Here is a 26,207-nt window from a genome sequence, read left to right on the forward strand (position 1 = left end):
TTTGTGAACTGTTTTACAGTGGGTAGTAATCAAACTTTTAAAACGTGTTGTAATCGATATGTCCTGTGCTGTTGGTCTTGTGCTTGTTTATTCTTAAAATGGTGAAATTCATAGTATAATTGTCGCAAAATGGAGTGAAAATGAATGAAAACAATGCTGTGTAATTGTGGGTTTATTTCCTGAAATATTGTGAAGTTTGAAATACCGAAAAAGACACCCTTAGACTCTTTAAATTGAAAATGGGTGAGTTTCACAAAATATTACAACGAAGAAAGTTTGTAAACGTTAAGTCTGACTATGTTTTTGAAATATTTTTATACTTTATAAATTAACTGATGTATTTATATTTTTTTAATATGTACATATTGATTACTTATTAATTTATGTAATATAAGAGTATTTTAACTTAAATATGTAGAGTCTTTTAAGTAGGTTAGACTAGTTTATATGGTCACTTAGTATTTTTTATCTTTAGTATTTTAACATTTTTAGAAATAATAAATAGGTATACCGAATAAACAACAAATAATTGTAATGAACTATTTGATTAAGCGAAAAGATAAACAATACATTGAAAATGAGATTTTAAAGTATTTTCTTTTATTTTCAATTTTTCAACAAAAAAGAAAAAAGTGTACATGCCATGATCAATTTTGTATTTTTAGTGCTTTTTTCATATAAACATATGTAATTCACCATACCCTTTATTTTAAAGAAACAAGAAAGAGCGTTCTTATGATTTACCCAAATATTAAAATTTTTAATGAGTTGTAGATAACTTACTTTTAGAAACCAAAATATTTAACATGCGTTGATGCTTTAATCATATTTGGCTATTTATGGAGTTATGTACATAACAGTACAATAATTCGTGTTTTTTATATTAAATAAAACATAAATTGCAAATATTATACTACAAATATTGAATTGTTTTATATCTACTACAGCTCGAAAATGGCTTTAAAAGGTGATTTAAATGTTTTAAAAAACATAAACATAAGTGTATTGATTTTGTATTTTGTAATGACTATCCGTAATATTTTAGTAAAATGTGTTTTAAACTAAATGTTGCGTAAATTAATTTATTATAAGCTAACGATACAATTTCCCTGCAACCGGTTGACGTAATTAAATAATTCAACGATGAAAATAGTTGACAGAAAAAAAACAGTCTTATTTTCAACGCCATGATGTATGATTTAATTGAAAATAAATAATTTGTGAAGGGTAAATAGTTTGAAAATCATGCAATCAAATTTGACAAAGCACTAATGATATATCAAGATTGACATAAATTACAACAGAAATTGGAGGTGAGAATGTTTACGAGATGGAATACGGAATATTATGCATTTACGAGCCTCGTGACCTGTCATTGGCGGGTTCAGTGATCACTTTACACACTGTAACATTTACCATTCTGTCAAATTACTCGCACCCAAGTTATCAAAGGTTTCAGCTCTTTTAGGTCATAAAATTTGATAGTTAAAGCACTTCTTCCACAAACCCGTAAACCATTTTAAAGACCAGGTGTCTTCCCATCGGCTTCGCTCATACTTCAAACTTTTTTGATTTTATGAAAAAAATCAACATTTAAAGCCCTCCGAAAATCAATTTGAAGACCGAGAGTCCTTCTATCGGTTTCACTTATTAAAAACAAAATTGAATAGTTGATTTTTTAACTGCGATTTTCGTTGAATTGATCTTCACTGCTTTTATTGCTCCTGAGGGGCTTATGTCGAATATTGTCATTCTTCTTCATGACAAAATTTAAATAAAAATATATGAAATGGATTTAGAATAATTAATTGTATTTTCAAAATCAATATGGATATTGTGAAGAAATGTTTTCATACATAAATTTAGGAAATATATATTTTTTTAAATGTATCCATAATGCGCGATCGTAGAACAACGACGCGCATGATTTTCTACAACTTTACGCGAGAGCATTTTTTTTTACACTTAGGGCCTTACTCATAAACTTGGCATAAAGTTACGCCTAGATATAGTGGTAGAATCTGGATGGAAATACCTTCCTTACTATGGTGGAAGAATAAGGACGGTAGTAGCATCCTTATTTTACCACTATTCCTAGGCGTAACTTTATACCAGGTTTATTCTTATTTATATATTATGTAGGTGCATATAATATGTATTTGTATGTTCGTTTTGAATCAACGTTCGCGTATTGTCAAACCTTGTTTTATTGTTGACATTATATCGTATTTACTACATTTTGTGGTTACGTACCGTATTGTATGGGACTCGTCGCACATTATTCATTCAGTGTGTATCAGTTAAATTTTAAAATAAAATGCTAATTTTTCAGAATACGGTTTTGGAATTTAACATACTTTTAAAAAATACAATTTACAACATTTCTTGATTTAAATTTTAACAAAAAGGTTTCAAACTTTTTACCTAGCTCTTTCTTGTACCATTTTTAATATATTTACAAGTTTTAAATAATTATTTTTTTATACTTACGCACCCACACACACGCACCCTCTCCCTCATTCATTTACGCATGCACACATTCACATGCACATGAATACAAACGTCACACACATACAATTACGTAAACTCTTTTCTTATATATTATGTGTCATTAGATTTACAGTCGATTTTTTTAATTGGCTTAAGTATTTTTAATATTTTTCTACTTATTTTGTTTATGTAATAGCTGTAAAAATCCTAAATAAAATAAAATAAAATAAAAGTAAGGCCCTTTATGTCACAGCTTGATAAGTAGAAAAATATTTAATTTGATACTTGGGTTAGTTACATATGTTTTATTTTTATGAAACCTGTTATACAAAGCATTTATATAACATTTTAATGATCAAATGTAAAAGAAAGTCAATGTCGCATTTTTCGCTCATCCGTCATTGTTTTACGATCACGACGATATTCTCGCCTTAAAAATGTTCTTGTTAGGATAGTATTCATCTTGATTGATCAATAACAATTTATTTGAACAAATCAAATATGAATAAGAGACGGTTAAAAGTAATTAAAATCAAGTGCATGATCATTGAAATGTATTTTTGTTTTGGCAGACCATGAGCCATTCGAGAGAGCAGACTTTGAGACAGCTATTCAACATGCAGGTAAGTTATTATTTAATATCTTCATGTGCATATGATTCTGCTACAATGGTTGAAAATATACTAATCTTAAATTGCCGATATAGTAAACTTCTGTGTGTAAAATAAAGGTAGAATTATGGGCGAGTGTTGCCGACTCCGATAGCTTCTCTGGTAAATCTAAAAATGGAAATAAAATCAACTAGAGAAAAGTCCACCTCATTCTGTAGTATTTGGTCCATTCGCCTACAATACTCAAGTTCGATCCCTAAGAAGATCGACATGAAATATTGATTTATGGTTTTACAACGCAATATTTCAGTGTTCATGGACTGAAATCTGAAGTTTAAAACTGATTACAGAATGACCGCAATATGCTATATTTACTTTACCAATGCAGGGCTACTTTGCACCACGAGGAAGTTAAGAAAATTCGACTTGACAATATCGAAAAATCCTTTCATACCTTAAGCTGCTATAAAAATAAATTATTATGAAGACGTGTTGAAAACCAAAATTCAATAAAATTCATAAACATTGCCAAATTAAAAGTTGAATTCAAGAAATTTCTAAGTCCAATAACGGCATTTTGGGCTGAGATTTATACAGTTGAAGATTTTAATATTAACAAGCCGCATTGTCCTATTGTAGATGCACACAGGTAGCGTGGTAGGACAATAGCGACTTGCTCCGTACGCGGGTGTCGCTTCCCCGCATTTTTTTTTTCTTTGTATTAAAAAATACATATTTGTTCGCGATCTCACTGGTAATGCGGGTGATCGTGTATTTGCTTTTGCAGCGTTCTGCATATAAATTATGGTACAAATGTGTCATTGATATTCTCCGCGGTTGAGGCTGCGGAGTTAGGACAGGTCAATATTGTCCTGCCTATTGTATTGTCCTCGTGCGAACCCAAACGTTACTTTTTAAACTTTTTTAGTTCTAAACTTTTCATTTCCTCAACTCGTATCTTGTTTGATTCAGGTTATGGACGGTATCAGGCTAGACTACTGTGTGTTTGTGGAATCATCTACGCAACGTGTGCCATGTCCACTACAACCCTTAGCTTTGTGCTACCATCGGCTGAATGCGATTTCAGCCTCACATCCAGCGATAAAGGAAAACTCAATGCCACTCCACTTGTAGGTCTGTTATAATTGTTACATATTTTATCATAACCTTTACCGGAAAAACCCCATTTGAATTTCTTTATTCTTCCTAATCAAACACCATATTCACTAGTTAAACAACCAACTTTATATCATATATTCAGTCTGTGTACTTTAGCCTCCGCGTTTCTTAGTCATATCTCAAACACTCGTCATTACATATCACCAGTAGCTCAATCACAAATAATTATCGACGTGATAACAATTTCTCACCATGGTTGTTTATCGTATTCGCGATCACAATAAAACATTCGTGAACATCAGGTATTTGAATTTCGCCGGTGTAAATATGGAAAATATTCTATTTTATTTATTTATTTAACAACAATATTTTGAGTTTGTCCAAATTTTTATAGACAAGGATTATAACATTTTTTAATTTTTTTTTTATTTAAATAAAAAAAAAAAAAACATTATTACAACAGAGATCTCTGTTGTAATATGTTAATGTTAACAGCTCCCCAGGGAGTTTAATCCAGTTCTTGTCTACAAAAATTTGGACAAACTCAAAATATTCTTGATAAATCCACCTGATTCATGAAGAAGTATAGAAATTAAAAAAAAAAAAATTTCAGGCGTTGCCTAGTATGTAGGTGAAATAGTTATATTAGATGAATCTCACCCGCATAAATAAAGGTTTCAGCTGTTTAACTTCACAATCATAAACAGATGAAAGAATTGAAGGAATGTAGATGTTCAAATATGGGCAGAATGGGGAATGTTACAAAGTGTGTAAAGTGGCCACTTAAACCAGTCATTGAAAGGTCATAAGCCCCGTAGATGCCTAGACTTCTATATTACCTTTTCTAAAATGTTCTTCATCTCTGTTGTAAATTGTGTTGATTTATTTATTATGTATCATGATATTCATTGCATTTAGCCGGCAGTTGGCAAAATGAGCTGTCGCCATGGCAATTGTAATTTAATTTTCACTTTTTTGTATTAGATACTCCTTACTATTTTGCAAATGCAATATATTGTAATATTTTTTTATAGCAAACGCCGATTTTTTGCCGGTGAAATGTATTTACTTACGAGAAAACCAAAAAACAAACCGACACGAGGGTTCACTTAAAAATTACACACGCGTTGACTTATGACTGCGATAACTTAAACATGTTCATTATTGTTATTGTGATCGCTCAAATGCTTAGCATGTTTTCAAGCACGTCGATAGTTATTTGTAATTGAGCTGCTGACATGCTTTTTTTAAATGTCTATTTTTATTTCAACTAAGCTACCATTTTACTATTGAGTTCCCAATAAGATACTGCACTCGAAGTTCCAAAGTAGAAGAAGTGTTGGTAGACCCAAACTCCGATGGCTGGATGGAGTGCAGCGGGATATGGATGCTATTGGTATCGAAGATTGGAAGAGTGGATATGGAGATGAATGTTGGATGAGACTAAGGCCCACAGCGGGCTGTAGAGCCAATGATGATAATGAAGCTACCATTTTGATGATGCCACAAATGCGCTAACTATTCTGTTATGGTACTGCCATTAAACCTCATTACACCCATTACACAACAAATTCGTTAATAAAATAGTTATTGTATATTATTGAAAATTAATTGTAGGCCTGGTGGTGTGGTGGTCAGCGCGTTTGCCTTCCGTGCAAGAGGTCTCGGGTTCGATCCCCGACATGGCTGATAAAATATTTATTTAAAAATGTGTTTTTACACTAGAATCTTTCATAGTCCCTGGACTGGTAGCTGAAGCGTAAGAATGATCATCTTACCTTCATGTAATAAAAATTATCAAGATAATTGCGATTGGGGTACCAATGCAATACCCTATGCACCATTGGGTGCGGAATAGGAATGATGATGATTGTAAATTAAAAACGCCCAGTGAGATGACAATTGAACATTAAAAAAATCAAACGTTTTGATTGAACAAGCCATTTACTTAAAATTTGAGAAAAAACCTCGAAAATTTCAATTGTTTTGCCACAGGTTCATTATCATTAAAATTATAAAATACAGTATCGTTAGTGGTACTGCAATACCGCGTACCTGGTTTTTTACGAAAATATTTTACTGAAATAAATTGGCCTCAGGCAAATGTGTGGTATAACGATGTACTATAGGTCCACAAATGTTGAGATCCGTGAACTGTGCAAGTCTGAGACATGCATTATCGACAGAATCAGAAAGGGGTGCTGCGTTGGTTTGGACATGTAGAGCGAATGGACAGCGAAAGAACGGCTAAAAGGATCTACGATGCGAATGTTGATGGATGCAAAAAACGAGGAAGACCGAGAAAAACATGGCACGATCAAGTCCATCAAATACTTGAAGATGGACATGTCAAGAGTAGGAATAATCGGCGTGCGTGCATGAGAAGATGTATGAATGTACAATGTTGAGGAAGCGAGGTCCGTATGCAATATAATATAAGATATCTCTCTGCCTACCCCTTCGGGAAACGGCGTGATGGCTTGTTTTGAAATAAACTCGTTATAGGGACTAAGAGCCGTTTGTTTTTAATTGTTGCTTTTTTTTCCTATAAATAATGATATTTTTTCTGATACTCCAGAGATATATTTGGTTGATTAAAATCGTAAAGACATATTAACAAAACGCTTTTTGGAATCTCCTGCTAAAAAAAATTAATTAAAGCTACGCGGTATTCCAGTATCACCGACGATATCCCCCCGTTTCTGGAAATGTTTATTTCCTAATAACTTTTGGTCATCAGTTATTCTATAGCCGTAAAATGGCTTCTAATAGTTGTGTGCACGTGGCGTGTTTCAGGAATGGTGATTGGATCCTTTGTTTGGGGATCAATGGCGGACTCAAGAGGCCGCAGAACTGCCATTCTCTGTGCACTTCTGCTAGATGCTTGTGCTGCTATAGCATCCTCCTTAATGCATAACTTCTCACTGTTTCTGGCTTGCAGGTACTATTCATCACATTATTTTAAACAAATCTTCCTTAAAACACTTGGCTATCCATGAAACGATCCAGTTTATCACGAGACTCAATAGGAAATTATCATGGATTTTTTTTATTAATTAATAATTTAATCTAAAAATTCACAAGCCAATCGGTACTATTCTCATTAAAATCTGTTCAGAAATAAGAGAGATATAAAGGATTAAACTCTAGGAATTTGAATGGTGTCAAAAACAAACAATTCGTGACGTCATCAAGTATGACGTCTTCGGATGTTTTTTGACGTCATCGATTTTTTTTCATCACAGTCTATAGATTCACAGAGTATTGTAGATAGCTTCCTTTTTATGTGTTGTTTGTTTACATTTACGGCGTCCTGTCATTTATCAAACGCTACGAGTTGTGATTTATATTTTTTATGATAAATTGAATTAATTTAGAAGAGGTTAAAAACCATAAAATAATAAAAGAAATTTGAGATGTAAGATGTAATCTGTTTTCACTTTCATATGTCGGTTCCTGGAACTGGAGTGTGGAGTGGGTAAGGGGGGAGCTTAAGATAATATGCATAGACAATTCTCCTTATATTTCAATCTGTGGCCTGTGGCATTACCAACATTAAAATAAATGCATTACTCGTAAAATTCTGTGACAAAATTTATTACCAACTTACGAAACGATCGTTTTCGAAAGACCTTATTTTCCAAACGAAAATTATTAATGAAAACGGCTTATATAAACACTAAGAAAATCTTCAAAAGATCTCTTATGTGTAGAGTTGGTTAAATCCGATATTCCTCCCGAGTGATAATACCCTATTCTGTGTACCACTATCACTACCAAGTAATGTAATCGTTATTATTTTTATTTAGTTTGATCAGTTCATACGGTTGGAGATTTTCTTCCCTACACTTTAAATATCATAAGGATGTTAACTTTCTTCTCAAGGTGGTAAGTACTAAATAAGTCCTGAACAAAGCGTTAAAAGTATCATTTACCGAAAAATTATTTACCAATGCCCCGAGAGTATATATGCCTGTCCAATAGTTGCCAATAAAATGATTAGTATATTATCAAAAAAATATTTGTAATTTGTTATAAAATCTGCATCGATTGCATTTAAATGTTTCCTATTTATAACTAAGCAAGCCTGTATCGAACGAGTCAAATTTACTTATTAAATAATTTTTAAAACAATTTTCTATTATTTTGCTCTTGTTTTAATGTATGGTGATTGACATAATATGTAGATATTACATTTTTTATTGTTTACCTTAATCGCACCTTCGAGCTTCTAAAAATATTTATATTTTAATAAAAACCCACTACTTTGAACGGCGTCACTAGTTCGTGTGAACCAGCAAATAATATAAGAGTTGTAAAGGATATCCGGTTTGCTTACCGTAAACGAACAAATCGGAAGAACTGGCAGAGAAGAACTTTTGCCGTCACACGCGGAGTTATTTCAGAAATACAAAACTTTAAAAAATCATTGCGCTGATAAAACGATATATAAAAAAAATAAATTGGCTTTATTTAATATACGAGTACAATTAACAAATAAAAAAGTTAAAAAAGACACCGAACCTCCTCATTGTACAGGTGTATTATAATGAAGGAGTTTGTACTCTCATTCTTAGTTATAATGTTCATATCAATAACTGTAAATTAACCAATATTAAATAGATACATTAAATATAAAAAAACTGCATAAGTTATAGTAAGAAGTTATGAGCGGTAGTTAATAATGAATGAAAAAATCCAATCAAAATTGTCTCAAAGCTGGCATATTTTTTGTAGTTTTCTTTTGTTTTTAGGTTTCTTAATGGCGTCGGTGTCATCGGAGCAACCAGCCTCGTATTTCCGTACTTCGGGGACTTTCTATCGGTGAAGTACAGAGATGTAATGCTTTGCAGACTGGAGGTTTTCTGGACACTAGGAACCATACTTCTCGCAGGTACACACATAAATATAAAACATCCAGAGATATCTGATTCATCAATGTACAATTTTAAATCGTAAAGATCCATCAAATGTCCTTCTTTATCTCAAAAAACTTGCATAAATGAATTAATGGCCAAATAAGTCAGGATCGGGATATATCGGATAAGATGTTCGTTCCCTCCTATCTCTTTAAAATAAAATGTGTAACTTCTCCATTTTGTGAATGTGGTCAGGACATCGGTGAACCTAATCATGTTTTCTTGCAATGTCCACTTACGAAGGACAATTTCTTATAACGATTGATCAAACTAAAAGATTCCCTACCAACTCAAATACCTACCTTTGTTTCTGATCCCAATCACACAATTGTTTCAGATATTTCAAAAATGTTATTAATCAATTCTTTTGAATTATAAATACCAACTGTTTTGTGTGTAATATTTTGGTATATATACTTTGTAATCGTGTTCACTTGTTAATATGATACATAAAATCGCCATTCTGAAATGGATAATGGAGGCGGGATGCGCACGGATTGATGAGTAAATCATGACGGATAGGTGGAAATATGCTTTTATTTATAATATTTTTGTGTGTTTTTATTATGTTTTATTTATATTTGATATTATGATTTAATTATGTTTAATAAAGCATGTTTCAAAATTATATAAAATGTCGCCCTCGGTACGGGACACCTATTGAGATAAAAATGTTATATTAATGTAAAAAAAGTCATACATTAATTCTAAAGGAACAAATAAATACGTAACTAAACATATCACAGTAGCCTCCTTGGTGTAGTGGTCAAGACATTTGACTCTTACACGGAAGGTTCCGGGTTCGATTCCTGGTGAGAACACAAAAATTAAATGGGATTTTTCTCAAGCCTGGGTGTTCTGTGATGTAATTCACCACTGTAATTAGGCCTTTTGGCCTGTTGTGGTGTTAAAAATTAAATAATTGATTACTTGACACCACCGAAAACATCCAGATTGCCTTTTAAACCGTAAAAAAATGTAGAAGTAAAAATGAATTTAAATATAAATAATTGACGACAGTTTCTGTAATTTACCAGCAGTTTTTTTTATATAATTTCCAATGCTTGTTTTTATTTTTCATTATCTGTTTGAGCAATTGAGTATTTCATGATCGATTATTATGAATTATTGTATGAGTTTAATATGTTGAAGTAGACGTTCACGTGATTTGCACTCAGACAGTTCGCGTGAAGGAACGTGCCAGCATTAATACGAGTCAGACTTGATGCTGTTGCCAAAACATTGATCTTTAGATTATCTTCGCTTCTCGCTAGGTCGCGATTCTTGATTATGAATGGTATTATAGATGATTTCACCTTGGATTATTAAGTCCAAAAAATAATCCCTAAGAACATGTTTAAGATGCCAATATTCACTTGTTTGGTTAACGTGTTCCATACAGCGGCCGTTCTCTAATTTTTTTAACGAATACAAACATAAGACTAGAAACATAAGAACCGGGAAGCCATTGAAAAAGTGCAGCCGGCACCAGGAATGAAAAGATCATAATAGGTTGGGGAAAACGTAATTTCGTATTTCGCGCCCTTTTTTTTCAACTTAATATATCTCGTTTATTATTGATCACATCAGATTATACAATAGGGTGTTGTTAAGGTGTAAGTGTATACTACAAACGATTTTTGATAGTATTGCGCTTGGTCAGTTCAGTCGTGAACTATCGTGCGTCGAGTATGGAGGACATAAAGGAAGAAGTTCGCCATATTTTACATTTTTCATACCTGAAAGGAAAAAACGCGACGAAAGCAACTAAAAAAAATTGCGATGGATACTGGGCCGATACTCTTTCGGTTTGTGCTGCACAACAGTGGTTCGAGCGATTTCGTTCTGGTGTGGTCAAGGTGAACGATGCACTCGCTCTGTCAGGTTTGTCGTCGAACATGTCGATAAAATCATGGAAAATATCGAGATATCCCAAGAGCTAAATATTGATCATAACACCGTTTTAAACCATTTGCAGAAGGCTGGATTTAAATAAAGTTCGATGTTTGGGTGCTAGTTTGAAGCTGGCGATCGTAGATAAGCGGCCAGCATTGGTGAATAAGAGAGGAATCGTGTTTCATCAGGACAACGCCAGGCCGCAAACATCTTTGATAATGCGCCAGAAGCTCCGGGAGCTCGGATGGGAAGTTCTTATCGAAAAAAACATATCAAAATTTAAAATAATGGTCAAGACATATGTGATAAACAATTTATAAATTAAATATATTTGCAATGTTATTATTAGAACACACATAACAATATGTATGATATGTGTGCCCTAATTTAAGATTTAAATAATAAAAAAATAAAAATAAAGCAGGTACGTTGAAGGTGAAATTTAGTTTTGAGTTCTTATTTTTCCTCAGATATTTCTTTCTTACTATATTTAAATGTTTAATATGAATTTTTATTTTGATTTGTTTTAATTTTTTGTATTATATTCTCAACTTGCGATGTTATTTCAGTTTTATGTACATATTATTACTTGTTACTATATTATTACCATCTTTATTACTTGTAACTATATTATTACCAACCTTTATGTAAATATTTTTTCTGTCCTTAAATGAGTTTGTTGTAACTCCTGGAGTACAAAAAAGTTAAAATTTTATATTTAAAAAAAAAAAAAAAAGAAATGTTATATTAAAAATATTTCGAGTGTGTCCAAATGTTTGTAGAAATATTATAACCTTTAGTTAAAAGAATTTTATTTTTGCTTTAACCTAACGGAAAAAATAAAACATACAGTTAATATAGTCCTTAAAATGTAAAATGATTAGAATGACAGCTGTCAAACTCAAATTAATAGTGATGGGAAATTACTGATCACTGATCATGTATCGATCAAATCGATTTTATAAGTTTTTTCATGCAAACATGAAACTCTGTTTCCGAAAATAGATTTAAAAAAAACGCAAAAACAAGCCTATTATCGTGTGTTGAATACAATTATTCACCAAAAATAAGACATTTATACTTTTTTCGTTAACATTGTCAAACGAACTTTTTTTTATTAGATCAATTTACATTGATCAATTTGTCCCATCTCTAACGTTTTTGCAAAATGACGTAACCTTGTAAGAACGTCGTTAATAATTAGGTTTATTTTAGTTTTTTTAAGTTTTAAAGCTGATTTTATATATTTATGTTGAATTATATGTCAAGAATTGTATAAAAAAAAAAAATTAACTTACCAAATACGAATGATTTTTTTTGTGGCAATATAAATCACTCCTTAGACGTTGCTACAAAGTTATGTCGTCAGTTTTTCTGACAACTATCATTCTAATCATCTTACATTTTAAGGACTATAAATTGAAATTAATTGCACACCCGAAAAATGCAGTCGGTCAACAAATAAAAAGAAACTGAAATTGAAACATTCACAATTTCTTAATTGTTAATGCCTAGACTTCCATATTTATTTCTCAAAAATGTTTTCCCTTTCTGTTGTAATAAATTTCAATCTTATTAACTTAACAAGCACTAGGCAATTGGGCAATATTCACAATATTGTTGATTTACAGAGGTATCCAACATGACAAAGTAAAAAAACACATAAAATGGTTTCAGGTCTAGCATGGGCTGTGATACCATCGCCGGACTGGTGGGGCGGGCGGCCGGCCGACGCCTGGCGGGCCTTCGTGGCCCTGTGCGCCGCGCCGCCGCTGCTGGCCGCCGCCGCGCTCACGCGGCTCCCGGAGGCGCCGCGCTTTCTGCTCACGGCGGGCCGCAAGGACTCCGCGCTCGACGTCATCAAGAACATCCACACGGCCAACAAGACGAGGAGTCATTTTAAGGCAAGATATTGATTTATGGCAAGAGTTTCAGGCGAAAAATAGATTTTTTTGCTAAAGTTAGCTTTACGTCAAAATATTTATTATTATTATTTGCCTTTTTTTGGTTTTATTTATTTATTGAGGAAATCATACAGTCTTTATATAAATACAAGGTACAAAAGAACAATTAAAAAAAGTAAGACCAATTACAGCTTTCACATTAATTTATTATGAATGCAGGAGGAGAGGGGAAAAAATAATTAAATTCTAAAAAATATAAAATATAAATATTAAATAAAAAGTAAATAAAATGAAGAAGACATTGTATAGCTCCAATTCTACTTTCCTCTCTTCTCTCTCTGCTTTCATGAACATTTATATTTCTTAGCAAAAATTCATTACCAACAATAATTAATTAGATGCAGGTAGTAGATGTACACATGAATATATAAAAATTAAGAGTTGATATTAAATGTTAAAATTAAAATTAAAAGTAAAAGTTAAAATTAAAAGTAAAAGTTAAAATTAAAAGTATTAATAAATAAATAAAATTAAATAGTTAAAATTGAAAGATAATATAAAAAGTCAAAATTAAAAGTTAAAATCAAGAGTTAAAAGTTAAGCAGGAGATAAATTTAAAATGTCTTTAACAGATGTAAAAAGCATATGTTTGTTTTATTGGCAAGAAATTATTTTTTTAGAAAAGAAACTCATGGTTTGTGGCAAGTTATTGATTTTTATGCATAGTAGTGCTTTTTAGTAAGACGATAGACAAAATATTGATTTTTAAACGGTGCATATTTTTTTGCTCATTGAATTGTGCCCACAACGAAGGGTCGCAATTTCGATATTTTAGAGTAATTCAACAACAGCTTTTAGGCAAAACTCTATTCAATAAGGTTTATTTAAAAAAAAATAATAAACAATGCTTATTTCATAAAAGTGACGACTGTCAATGGTACCCGTTTGTATAAAAGTATATACCATTTTACGTTTAAAACAACGCAGGCATCGACATTTTACACACTTGGCGATCCACCCAATAATAAGCTCTAAAATAAAAATCTCAATAAAGATAACCGCATAGAGAAAAGTCCACCATGTAGTGAAGTGGTAGGACTGTTTGCCCCCCATGCTTGTGCTCAGGAATAAAACACTATTTTTTAGTTTGTTTGGTATGGGCACAATTCGTCGTCCATCTTCCAAAAAGGCCTATCTCGTTTTTTGTCGGAATTGAGTTATGAATATTTTAATGAAAATTAAGTTATATTCACGGAATAAATGGGAATCATGCTGTCTTACAATAATAAAAAAAAAACCAGCAAAATACAGTAAGATATTATTTGTAAAGGCGAAAATTTTCCAAGCAATTAAGAGATTCGAGATACGCCTTTTTGAAAGATGGATTATGAATTGAACTATTCATTTATAGGCAAGACTTTTATTTTTATGTATTATCAACGTTTTGGGTGTTTTTCTTAATAATGCATATTATTATTGCGATTTTTGTTTTATTTCCAATTATTGTTATTTTTAAGATCTGTTAGAATTTCAAAGTTTTTTAAGGTTTATCTATATTTTCTGCTTTGTCTGTAATATTGTTTTGGTCCCATTTAACATTTGTAAATACTGCTTGTTTCTGGCTAGTATTACCACGAATTAAAAAGTCATAATAAATGAAAATAAAAATAAAAATAATAGGTTTTTGACAGAGAAATTGATTTTAAGAAAGATGTTGATCTTAAGGCAAGAAATGTATTATTTTGCATATACATATTGTTTCATGACATTATTGTGTGTTGCGTGTATTGCTAAGTGCATAAGCAATAAATTGATGGAATGGATTTATTGAAAAAATGATTTATTATTTTACGCAAATGATAGATATTTATGGCAAGAAATTGATTTTAAAACACGATATTGATGTTTGTGGTGAGGTATTCATTATTATGTAAAGTGATGACAAAAATTAATTAAATTGTCGCTTGAATCACTGCACAATGTCCAATTTGAGTTTGTCTCTAGTTTTGAGAGTTAAAAAATATTTTATTAAGTCATTATATTTAAATATTTACATAGAAAAGTTTATTTCTAGGTAAAATCTTTAAGCAGAAGTGCCAATAATCAAGACAGTCCGCCAACAACCAGGCGTTCAGCATCAGCTCCTCCTTCCTTTCCTGGTTGTCCGAAGACCAACTCTGCATCCTCTGACGTATCGACAAATGTCACCAATACTGGCCTCATCCAAAGACTGAAAGAGTTATTGGAGATCAGCAAAACTCTGTTTTCTCCCCCATACTTGCAGTACATACTACTGGCATGTTTTGTGGACTTTGGTCTGATGTTCAGGTAAAAGAAAAGAAATTTAATATTAAAATCAAACACCAATTTCACTACTAACTTTGCTTATTTTATTTTTCATACAAAAAACAAAAAATGGGACAATAGTTTCGCCTTGTGAGGCCATTAAATTAAAGTAATCAAAAGATAAAAACTTTATGATATTACTTGGATATACACCAAAGTTAGAGTGAAAGTTTTTTTAGTCTCTTTAAACTACAGTAAAATTCCAATTATCAGGATTAATGAGAGCCAGATTCTAATGCTTTTGAAATGATACAGCAAATTGGAATCACATTTTAAGCTTATTTAAACATGTCCAGAAAAGTTAATAGCACAATAAAATTAAAATTAAAAACATCTTTATTTTTTATTTTCCGATAACGATCTCAATATTTGGTAATCCAGATGTCTGGAGTTCAGATACACAGAGTTTTACCGTGCTTAAATTAATTGAGTTGGTCTCATAAAGGCAATTAGTAGCTATGAATAATTGTTTATTTTTAAATCATTTTACTGGAAATACAAAAAAACGTAACAAGAAATATACAATTCTTGAGGATTTCAGGTCCCGTATAACAATGAGAAGTTAACAGCATTGCTGACTGGCCTTATATTACAGATGCCTCCCGGGAGCCTCAACTATGTTTGGCTACTTTAAAAGGCGCCAGGTTCTGGACGTAGATAGAAAATATGTATATATGAAATTTCTTTACGAATCAATAAAACAGAAATATTGAGTATTATGAAAGGGTTATATCGCACCTTAAATGTTTATGAAAGTGTTGATCTATTATATTCACTAACCCTCTGTATATTTCTTTTTTTACAGTTACTATACCCTTATGATGTGGTTTCCCGATCTTTTTGAACGTTTTGGAGATTTCGCCAAAATGCATCCTGGTCAATCAGCTGGAGTGTGTCAGGTCACGTCTGCAGTCACGCTAGCTTTAGAAGGAGAGGTATAAACTTTCAATTAAGTTGTAATACCTTTGCATGAACTATTTAATATCTATCTGATATATATATCTTACATTTCTTTGTTTATCTGTTCATAGCATTCTCTAGACAAATGTAACTCTCCAATGGATTCTGAAGTTTTCCTCCATACTCTTATAGTAGGATTATCATGTCTTCCTACTTCCATATTAGTAGGTCTTACAATAAACAAGTTGGGGAAAAAAGTTTTACTTGGTAAGTAAACCAAATATTTGAATCAATTGAACGCATTGTCATAATTTTTTTTAATTAATCAATTTATTTATTTATTAACAGAAATTGTCCATTTATACGATTCATATGGTATTATTAATAATATTACAATATAAGAATAGTACAAAACATTTTTTTAAAACAAAAGAAGCATTGACAAACATAAACGACATCGAGACAAGATCTGGAATATTTATTTAGTGCTCGTTTACATCGTTGTAAACTTAAACCAAAAAAGTCCAGATCTTGTCTCGAGTTAACAATACAACAAAAACGGGTCATTGGAGAATTAAGGCAATAGTTTGTTTGTTCTATGCTGGTTGATGTACAGTACTTCATTGTTTCTCAACCTAGGAGTCGGAATTTGGAATTTTACTTGTCCCAGTAATGATGGCACATCGGTTATACCATTTAGTATGCCGAACATGTATGGAGTCGATATTAGTTCTATGTTTTTGTAGACTAGAAATATTTACCATTGACTCTATATCAGCATAAGAATAATTACCTCTCATTAGTCTAAGCCTCCACGCTACCTTTCGAAGCCAGCGATGTTGGACTGATTCAATGTGATTTATGCAATTCACATAGAATGGAGACCAGACCACGGAGAGATATTCTAGAAGAGGGCAAACCGTGGAGCAATAAAGAGTTTTGAATGTACGATAGTAATTAATTATATCTTACATTGTTTTATTATATTGTTTTTTTTTTGTAATTTCCAGTTGTGATGTTAATATCGTCAGGATGTGCAGCTGTTGGTTTAAATTGGGTAAACAGTTCTCAACAGAATCTCATATTGTCCTGTATATTTGAAGCCATAATCAGTTGTACAGAAGCGGTTCTGTTCTGTGTTATAGTCGAGATATTTCCTCCAAATCTAGGGTAAGGATTTGAAATGTTTGTTAATATTTGTAGATCATATTATTTTATACATTGTTTTTTTATAAACAGAAGTTTTGTAATGCAATAATGATTTAAAACGGTTAGATAATCAACGAAAATTTAAATCAGAGTTAAAACTGTACGGGCCATACTCATAAACTTGGTATACAGTTACGCTTAAGCATAATGGTAGAATACGGATAAGAATATCATTCTATTAAAAAATATGGTATTCTCATTCTTATTCTACCACTATGCCTAGGCGTAACTTTATGCTACCAAAAATTTGAATCCTAATAATTGTTTAAAAAAATAGATACTTAACGAAAATTTAAATTAAAGTTAAAACTGTACGGGCCTTACTCATAAATTTGGTATAAAGTTACGCCTGGTAGAATACGGATGGAAATACCATTTTTATAATGTGGGTGCTACCACTATACCTAGCATAATGATATATTGTAGTGGTATAATAAGGATGGGTATACCATCAACCACTATGCCGAGGTGTAACTTTATACCAGGCCCTACATGATTTAAATTTATTTTTGACATAACATTGATTTTGTAATTAAAAAAGCTTAAAATCAAAATACTGTAGTTGTGAAATCATATTTTAAGGTTTTCTGCAATACAATTTAGTAATCTGATTTAAATTTTTGAATAAAAAAACATTGTAATGAATTAATTCGACTATATTTCATTGTTTTCTGTTATTTTAAGCGTAATAAAAAATGCCTTGACTTAATGTAGATCAAGATGAAGGCTATAAATTTAGTATTGTACTATACATAAGTAGTATTTCAATAGAATTTTCGAATAGCTAATTTGACTTGTTTAAGGATCGCTTACGGCTTCGTTTTAAAAATAACTCTTAAAATCAAACCAAAAACAGTTATTTCAGCATAATCTGTGATTCTCAGTATGGCATAGATATTTTTATGTTCAGTATTTGTATTAGAAATTACGCACATGCAGATAAAAAAAATCTAACACAATTTTACCACAAAAGGCAAGAAAATTCTGGTAGTTATGCAAATAAGAATTTATTTGCTTAAAATTTAAAACGAGTCAATGTACGTTTATTTTGGTCATGTTTTCTTGCGTCTGGTGAGTAAAGTTACATCAAATAAGTATTTTTTAAATATAACTTTTTTATGTTTTTTGTGGCTATCATTTCTAGACAAGTGGCACATTTATAATATTTTGTCCATATTTATTGATAAAATTCTATAGGTTATAATTTTGGTTCACGGTAACTATAATTTAACCATTTTTAGATATTTTTTATTTATTTTTTAGACCTACAAACTTTTGATATAATGAAGGGATAACAACAATAAATTGAATAATCAATGAGCCTATTTTGTTAGAAGTCAGGCAAATATGTTTTTTTTAAATATTTTTTTAAATTATTTAAAATCTCTTATAAACAGATACGATTTTAATATAAGTTGTTAATACACATTAAGGCAAAAACTACAAAAAAACGAAACGAAATACAACACCAAAAAATGCAACCCCTCGTGCTTACAAACTATTTTATTGTAATTCATTTGAAAATACACATTACAATTTTTGAATTTACGGTTTATGCATTTCTATAATTTTCTTATGTCATTTTTACAACTTTCTACGAGATTCGTAGAATATATTCGAGTTTCTATGCATGTATTAATCGATAATTTATTATTTGTTATGACATCATTAAAATATATATTTATTTAGCTACAAAAATTCAGTTTCTTTGGGATAAACATATTTCAGTTCTTTAGGTAAAAATCAGTGTTGAGCTAAAATGTACAATATAATGTAAAAATAAATATAATATCATATAAAACTTGTTTTTTAGATATTCTAAATAAAAATGATAAATAATATTAGTACTAATATAAAAGCGTTATTTAAATGAATTGTTAGTAAACATAAAAATAAAAATATTTTTCGTGATAAATAAAAACAAATATGATAATTTAAATAAGTCAACAATAATTTAACGCAAAACTGCAAATCAAAATATAAGTTATACTTTTTTTAATACCATTAATAATTTTTAAAAAACTTTGAATTTTACATTAATTAATAAAAAACATATTCAAATACCAATAGCATTTTAAAATGAGATAAATTTGTATAACAGAGAAAAGAAATATGTCAAATTAAAATTATCAAGAACATTTTTAAGCAAAAATTAGAATCGAAAAATAATTTATTTAAAAAAATCATTATTAGTTTTAAACAAATTAAAGCTATATAATATCTAATTTGTAAAAACAATTTTATGTTAACATTATAATTCAGAACAAAATTAAAAAATAAAACAGAAAAAAACAGAAAATATAAACAAAGTTCAAAATTAACATGAATCGTGACGTATTAGGGGCGTGGTCAATGCAATGACTGTTTAGCAGGATTTAAAAATTATAAATGAAAAAATATTTTTCATGGTACTAAGAAGCAGTAAAAAAATATTTTTACTCGACAGTATTTCTTCTTCTTTTTATGCCATATCAGGTCAACCTGACGTTGGTGATAACTCTGGAGTAGACATTCCGGTCCGAACAGTGCCTCAACCCCGCATACTCCAGTCCAATCGCGGATGTTTCTCAGCCAGGACATTTGTCACCTTCCAACTCTACGCTTTTTCTCGATCTTTCTCATCATGATTAGCTGTAGAAGCGCATATTTGCTTCCGCGCATGATATGGCCCAGATATGGCGAGCTTTCTCTGTTTTATTAAGGACAGTGGTTCTTTTTCGGCACCGGCTCGTCTCAGCACCTCCACATTGGTCACTAAATCTGTTCACGAAATTCTCAGCATTCTCCGGTGAAGCCACATTTCAAAAGCGTCTAATCGGTTCATGGAGTTCACGTTTAGCCGAAACCCTCACAATAATGCTGTATCGCAACTGGATGGTCAAACAATCAAGAGAGTGACTAACTTTAAATACCTCGGCAGTCAAATCACTTCTGATACACACCCAGATAGGAAAATTAGATGCAGAAAAGAGATGGTACGATCAGCATTTAATGGGTGAAATCATGATTTTGCAGTGATAGTCTTAATTCAAAACTGAGAAAAAGGATGGTCAAGTGCTATTCGTGGTCAATGCTGCTCTACGGGGTTGAAACATGCACATTATTTCATAGACCCTTATCACTTCAAAAAGAACTGGGAGTGCAGCTAGGAATAGCAGGCGCCACATTCAACAGAATGAAGGCTGTCTGGAGGTCGGATATTTACTCAGCGAAAACCAATGCTGCCTATATAACACCTGTTCTCTTTTACGGATGCGAATCGTGGCACCTCAATAAGGCACAAAGCAGCAAAATTCTGAGTTTTGAAAATAGGCGTCTCAGAAGAATTCAGGTTCTCGACGTCCTGGACGTCCACTGCTGACTGTTCGTCGGCAGTTCGTGTCAGAACTACGAGACGCGAACCTGACTTGGGAGAATGCACAGATGCTGGCAGCCGACAGAGATTCTTGGAGGATCTTTGTGAACACCATATGCTTCAACTAGGGAGCAAACATGTAATAACAATAAATATTACTTCAAAATTGTAAACAAACTGTACTTACTTAGCGTGTCCGGTTGGATTATATCCTACCACTCCAATATGCGGCGACAGATATCGCCTTGTCGTTTGCCACAATTAGGTCCCCAGGAGTGCAGCCTTCCTCCATGAGCGGGCATGTCAATAGGTAGCTCTCGTCCTGGGTGGGTCACACAATATATCATCACCAGAGAGGTACCCCACCTTTGAAGTTTTTTTAAATATCGTGTAACACCCACCCGTAGTCTATTGAGGGCGATCCATAGAGAGTATGGTAGGTGTTCACCTCCTTGGATACCCTAATTTGGATCCATCCACGGTCTCGCTCCAAGATCCTGTTGTCATAGTTCTTCTCTCCGCTGTTGTGAGGATTCAACAGGGTGGCTAGGATAAAACTGTTTCTAGATCTCAGACGCGAGGCCGTTGGTTGATGGTGGTGTAGGGGATGACTAGGATCGGAGGTTTGTTTGTACCTCTCTGCTTCTGCGGCTGTCCTTCTTCGAATGTGTATTTCCCTATTACATATGAATTTATACATGTTTCAGGGCAACAGCTATGTCACTAACTGTAACTTGCGGAAGGATTGGCGCCATCGTAGGAAATGTCATCTTCGGTTTGACGATAGATCTCAACTGTATTATACCAATCTACACATTTGGTGCATTATTAATAAGTAAGTACAATAATCCACTTTTTCGGACCATTATTTATATGTCGGCATACTAATTTATGTAAATGTAATATAAAATATTGTCAGCTTACAAATCACACATTTGAGCATCATTAGTTCATCCATCCATCATTCCCTTTCCGCACCTGGTGGTGCATAGAGTACGCATTGGCATACCAATTGTGGCGAATCTTGATCATTTTTGTCACATGAAGGTAAGATGATCAGTCTTATGCTTCAGGTACTAGTCCAGGGACTGTGAAATATAAAAACACTCTTTTAAATAAATATTTTATTTCAACCATGCACCTTTTGCATGGTAAGTGAATGCGCTGGCCATTACACCATAAAGCCGACTTTATCATAGCCATAATTAGTTACCAAAACATTATTTTTAATTTTTCGGAGCCTCATGTCAATAAATCTACTATATTTGAAGCATCAGAATGACAAACATAAATTATTCATGTGAATATTTTAACTACTTTGAATTTTTAGCAAACAGAACAGTTTCTGAGCATTTCGATCATCGTAACAACTGACATTTAGAACATTATTAGCCAATATACACATAAGATTCAGTATGAATAAGCTAATCTACAAAAAAAATAAAAATATTTGGAGCATTATTTAAAAGTCCGCATAAAATTAATTTATAATTCAAAGCATTATTAACGAGAAAAAATATAAATAATTAAAATATTCGGAGCATTAATTATAAGTTAACTTATAAAGAATTATGACATAAAAGATTAATAAGTTCAAATATAAATAATTATCACATTCGGAGCATTATTAAAAAGTCAACATATAAATAATTGAAACATTCAAAGCGTTTTAATAATTCAAAAATTATGAAATTCAGAGCAAATAATTAACATATCGAGGAGTAACTGTCAAAAGCTGGTAAGTCTACATTTTAGGTATATGGAGTTAGCGATGAATCATGTTTCTTTACGTGAATATCTATGCCTGGAAAAAGTTTCTAGCTCCTTCGATCTTAGTAAAGCAGTTTTATAGATTTTTTTTAAAGAAAAGATCGTAAGTCTAGTTTTTTATATTATCAAACAGGGAGAAATTAGTATCTTTACTGCCAAAAAATTGTAATATAACTAAAAAAAATTTTCTGTCAGAATGTCAAACTTTCAAATTGCAATAACTCCATAACATGTGTTATGGACCTACCAACTTTTGGCAGTAACCCCACGATATACGAAAATTTATTTGTTAGTTAATATTCCAATTCACACATTAGGAGCATTATTAATAATAATCCAATAAACTAAAATCTAAATTGAAGAAAATTAGGGTAGAAGAAATAAATAAAATATTTTAAAGACATGTGAAATATGCAAACAAAATTCGTAACACTGTACAGTTTTCTTTATAACAGGTTTCCGTAGTAAGGAAGACTCGAATTTATTGAGCATAAAAATATTTCGTTTTGTTCAAGAAAAAAAAAAAAAAAAAACAAATCAATAAACTATTAATTAGTAATAACAGACAATCTACGTATTACTAAAAAAATACATAACTTAGTAAGTTGGTACATAAAAAAAAATCCATATTTATAATATAATATATTTATTTGAAGTTGAAAAACGGTTTGCTCACAGAGTCTGGTTCGTTTTTTTAATATTTTCACGTATTTTTTTTGTAAACCGTTATTTTAATAGTTTACATAAAAAGCATCTAAATAATATTACATTTTTAATATTTAAAGCGTTAACTTTGCGGTCAAACATTTTGCTGATTTTTTTTATGTCTACCGGTTTTGAGACGTACTCGTCTCTTTGCCAGGACACCAATTAAACTAACATGCAAATTTAAATAGAAAACTAAAGAACAAAACAGTCAAACAATTTTTATATTTTGTTAACAGTTATTATAATTATAATAGTAAATGAAGAAGAATTCTTTACGTGAATAAATGTATCAAAAATTTTACCAAATAATGTCAAGCCTGCTTTTAATACAAATGAAAAATTGGTAGATTATTGCTTAATTATAAAGATAAAAATAGTTTATTAAATAATTCGGGTGTTTACCAATTAAAATGAAATTATTATCCTTTAGCTGACGTTGAAAGAACATCAAGAGATTTTGATATTCGTGTTAAACAACATATGACGTGTCTTCACATTGATAATTTCTCCGGATTCGCAAATAACCTAATATATTTTTAATCATGACATAAATAAAGATACAGTAGTTAAAATCTTGCATACAAATAGTAAAGTAAGGCTTTAAAAAAATAATGTTCTTTTGATCAGTAATTTTATTCTCTATTTATATATCAACGGTTCAAAGAACCTTTTACAATAAAAAGTTTTACAGAAATAATCACAGAAGTGAACAATTCATTATGTAATATTTAATATGAAATATAACTATATAATTCAACTAAATAATTAAAACTAAACGAATTAGTATTTTTTTTTTTAAACTGCAAAAAATTAAAAAAGAAACATACAAATGTAAGATGACAAATAAAAGATAATAAATTGAAGTGAGAAAACCTTATGTTGTTAATATAAATATAGCAAATTAAAATAGAGAATAATTTAACATAAACATAAAGTGACTAGTATTTAGCTAAGTTATTATGAAAAAAAAAAGATGCTAGAATAAGATTTTTGAAATTTGACGCTACTCTCAAAACAAATCCAAGCATCTTCTTTCTGTCATTAGCGATCTGATTAATATGAAAAGTAAACTGTAGTTTCTCATCAAGCAAAATACCTAGATCTTTTATTTGAGACACTGATCAAATCTATACTATTTAACAAATAAGTAAATTTAATCGGGTTTTTGCAACTACAAAAGGTTATATTTTGACATTTACCTATATTTAACTGAAGTTTATTTAAACTACACCAATTGTACAATCTATTTATATTCTCTTGAAGAGTATAACAATCAGTTTATTTTTTTTATAATCTTATATATTTTTAAGTCATCAGCAAACAGTAGAATATTAACATCTACGAATTTTTTTATTACATCATTTACAAAAATACTAAACAAAATCGGTCCTAAGTGAGATCCTTGAGGAGCCCCACTTGTCGCAAAATCAAACAACCTTTCAATACAGACCATTATACGATGTTCCATTGTAATGGTCACCCTATACCTTTTAAACTCACGCCCCTCCCTTCATCCTCTCCCTCTTTTTAAAACTATTTCTCCCACAACAATAGCATAGTTTCATAACCTAATTAGTGCATGTAAGGGTTGCTTATTAAAATGCATGTCGTGTTGGTTTTATATTTTTGTGCAACAAAATAAAATTAATTTAATTACATTATTTTTTCCAATTTCAGCTAGTGGGCTTTTATGCTTAGGTTTACCAAAACATGAAAATCGAAATAAAAGGTGAGGAAGAAATGAACACACCTCGAATGATTTTTTAAAAATGTGAATATTAATCGTTTTAATTTTAATATGTATAAATAACTCTAATAAATAATATTGTACATAATATTATACTATAATACTGTTGTTTTACCCGATTAATATAAAACTAGAGATAATTTGATGTTTTATTTAAATAAAATTGCTTAGTCAAATATTTTTTAAACGATGGTTTCTTTTTCTGTTCATTTTATAAAATGCAACAACTCTCAAATGGTTCATTTTCATTTCGTCGAGGCATCGACCTATCAATACACATAGACGCGCCCTGAGCCCTCAAAAATGATGACACCAAACTGATGACTAAACGTTCAGTGATGCCCAACGCGTATTTAGTTATTCTTCGACCGCTGAATGGTAAAACATACATATATGGCTAGAATGAACGGTAACGTGGGACGTGGACGACTAAGAAAGACGTGGCATTATCAGATAAATCAAAAATTTAAGTCTTGTCACGTCAAAAGTAAACCCAACTAAAGGAAATACTTGAGTAGCGGTCCATATCGTATTATCAGCGCTATGATTTTTTCAAATTTTGATTTTCTGAAATAACTCCACGTGTGACATCAAAGGTTCTTTCCCAGTAATTCTCGAACAGTTCTTTCCATTGATCTATACACGCCAAGCAAACCGGAAGTCTCCCACAACTCTAATATCATGGGTTGATTCATATGAACCAGTGACGTCATCCGTAGTTCGTTTTTATAGAAATGTTTTTTTTTCGTACCTTTTTTAGGAAACTTTGCCGTATAATTTAATGCTCCAATTTTGACCACGTGCAGGAAAACATTAAATGCTATAAATTTCCCGTAGTGCTGAAGTTTCTCATTGAAATAAAATGAAGGAAATTAATGCTAGGACGAAAAATTAAACAATAATTACTATCTCATAGATAGTTAAACGCATTCATTCTTAGTGCTGAAGTCTGAATATATGTCCTTTATTCAGAAATATTAACATGAGAGTAGCCATCACTTAATACATGCATTTTTTTGTGTGGAATTTTACAAGCACATTCGTAATACAAGTTTTCCTAGATAATCGAATTGTGGTCCCGTGGTAAGAGTCGCAGACTCGAAGAGGTTCGCACCCCACTCTATCCTAACTTGATTACCATTTTTATAATTGCGAGTTATTTAAAACTTTTGAAATGGCCCTACATATACATAAAAATGCATAAAAACATAAGCACGTAAATAAGTATTCACT

The 26,207-nt window shown here is 31.2% G+C and overlaps 1 protein-coding gene across 1 annotated transcript; it reads left to right on the top strand.

Moving 5' to 3' along the window:
- Positions 1–25,003, top strand: LOC148275070 (synaptic vesicle glycoprotein 2B-like). Its single transcript, XM_088236189.1, has 12 exons — positions 1–243; positions 3,063–3,113; positions 4,074–4,235; positions 7,017–7,161; positions 8,975–9,114; positions 12,713–12,939; positions 15,014–15,267; positions 16,091–16,220; positions 16,317–16,452; positions 17,196–17,355; positions 21,457–21,584; positions 24,905–25,003. Exons 1-12 carry the CDS (start codon positions 240–242, stop codon positions 24,958–24,960), a joined length of 1,593 nt encoding a protein of 530 aa, XP_088092315.1. The 5' UTR covers positions 1–239; the 3' UTR covers positions 24,961–25,003.
- Positions 25,004–26,207: the final 1,204 nt, after the last annotated feature.

This window comes from Micrasema longulum, unplaced genomic scaffold (genome assembly GCF_059751315.1).
Source record: "Micrasema longulum isolate JH-2025_06_02 unplaced genomic scaffold, ASM5975131v1 h1tg001520l, whole genome shotgun sequence".
Lineage (NCBI taxonomy): Eukaryota > Metazoa > Arthropoda > Insecta > Trichoptera > Brachycentridae > Micrasema > Micrasema longulum.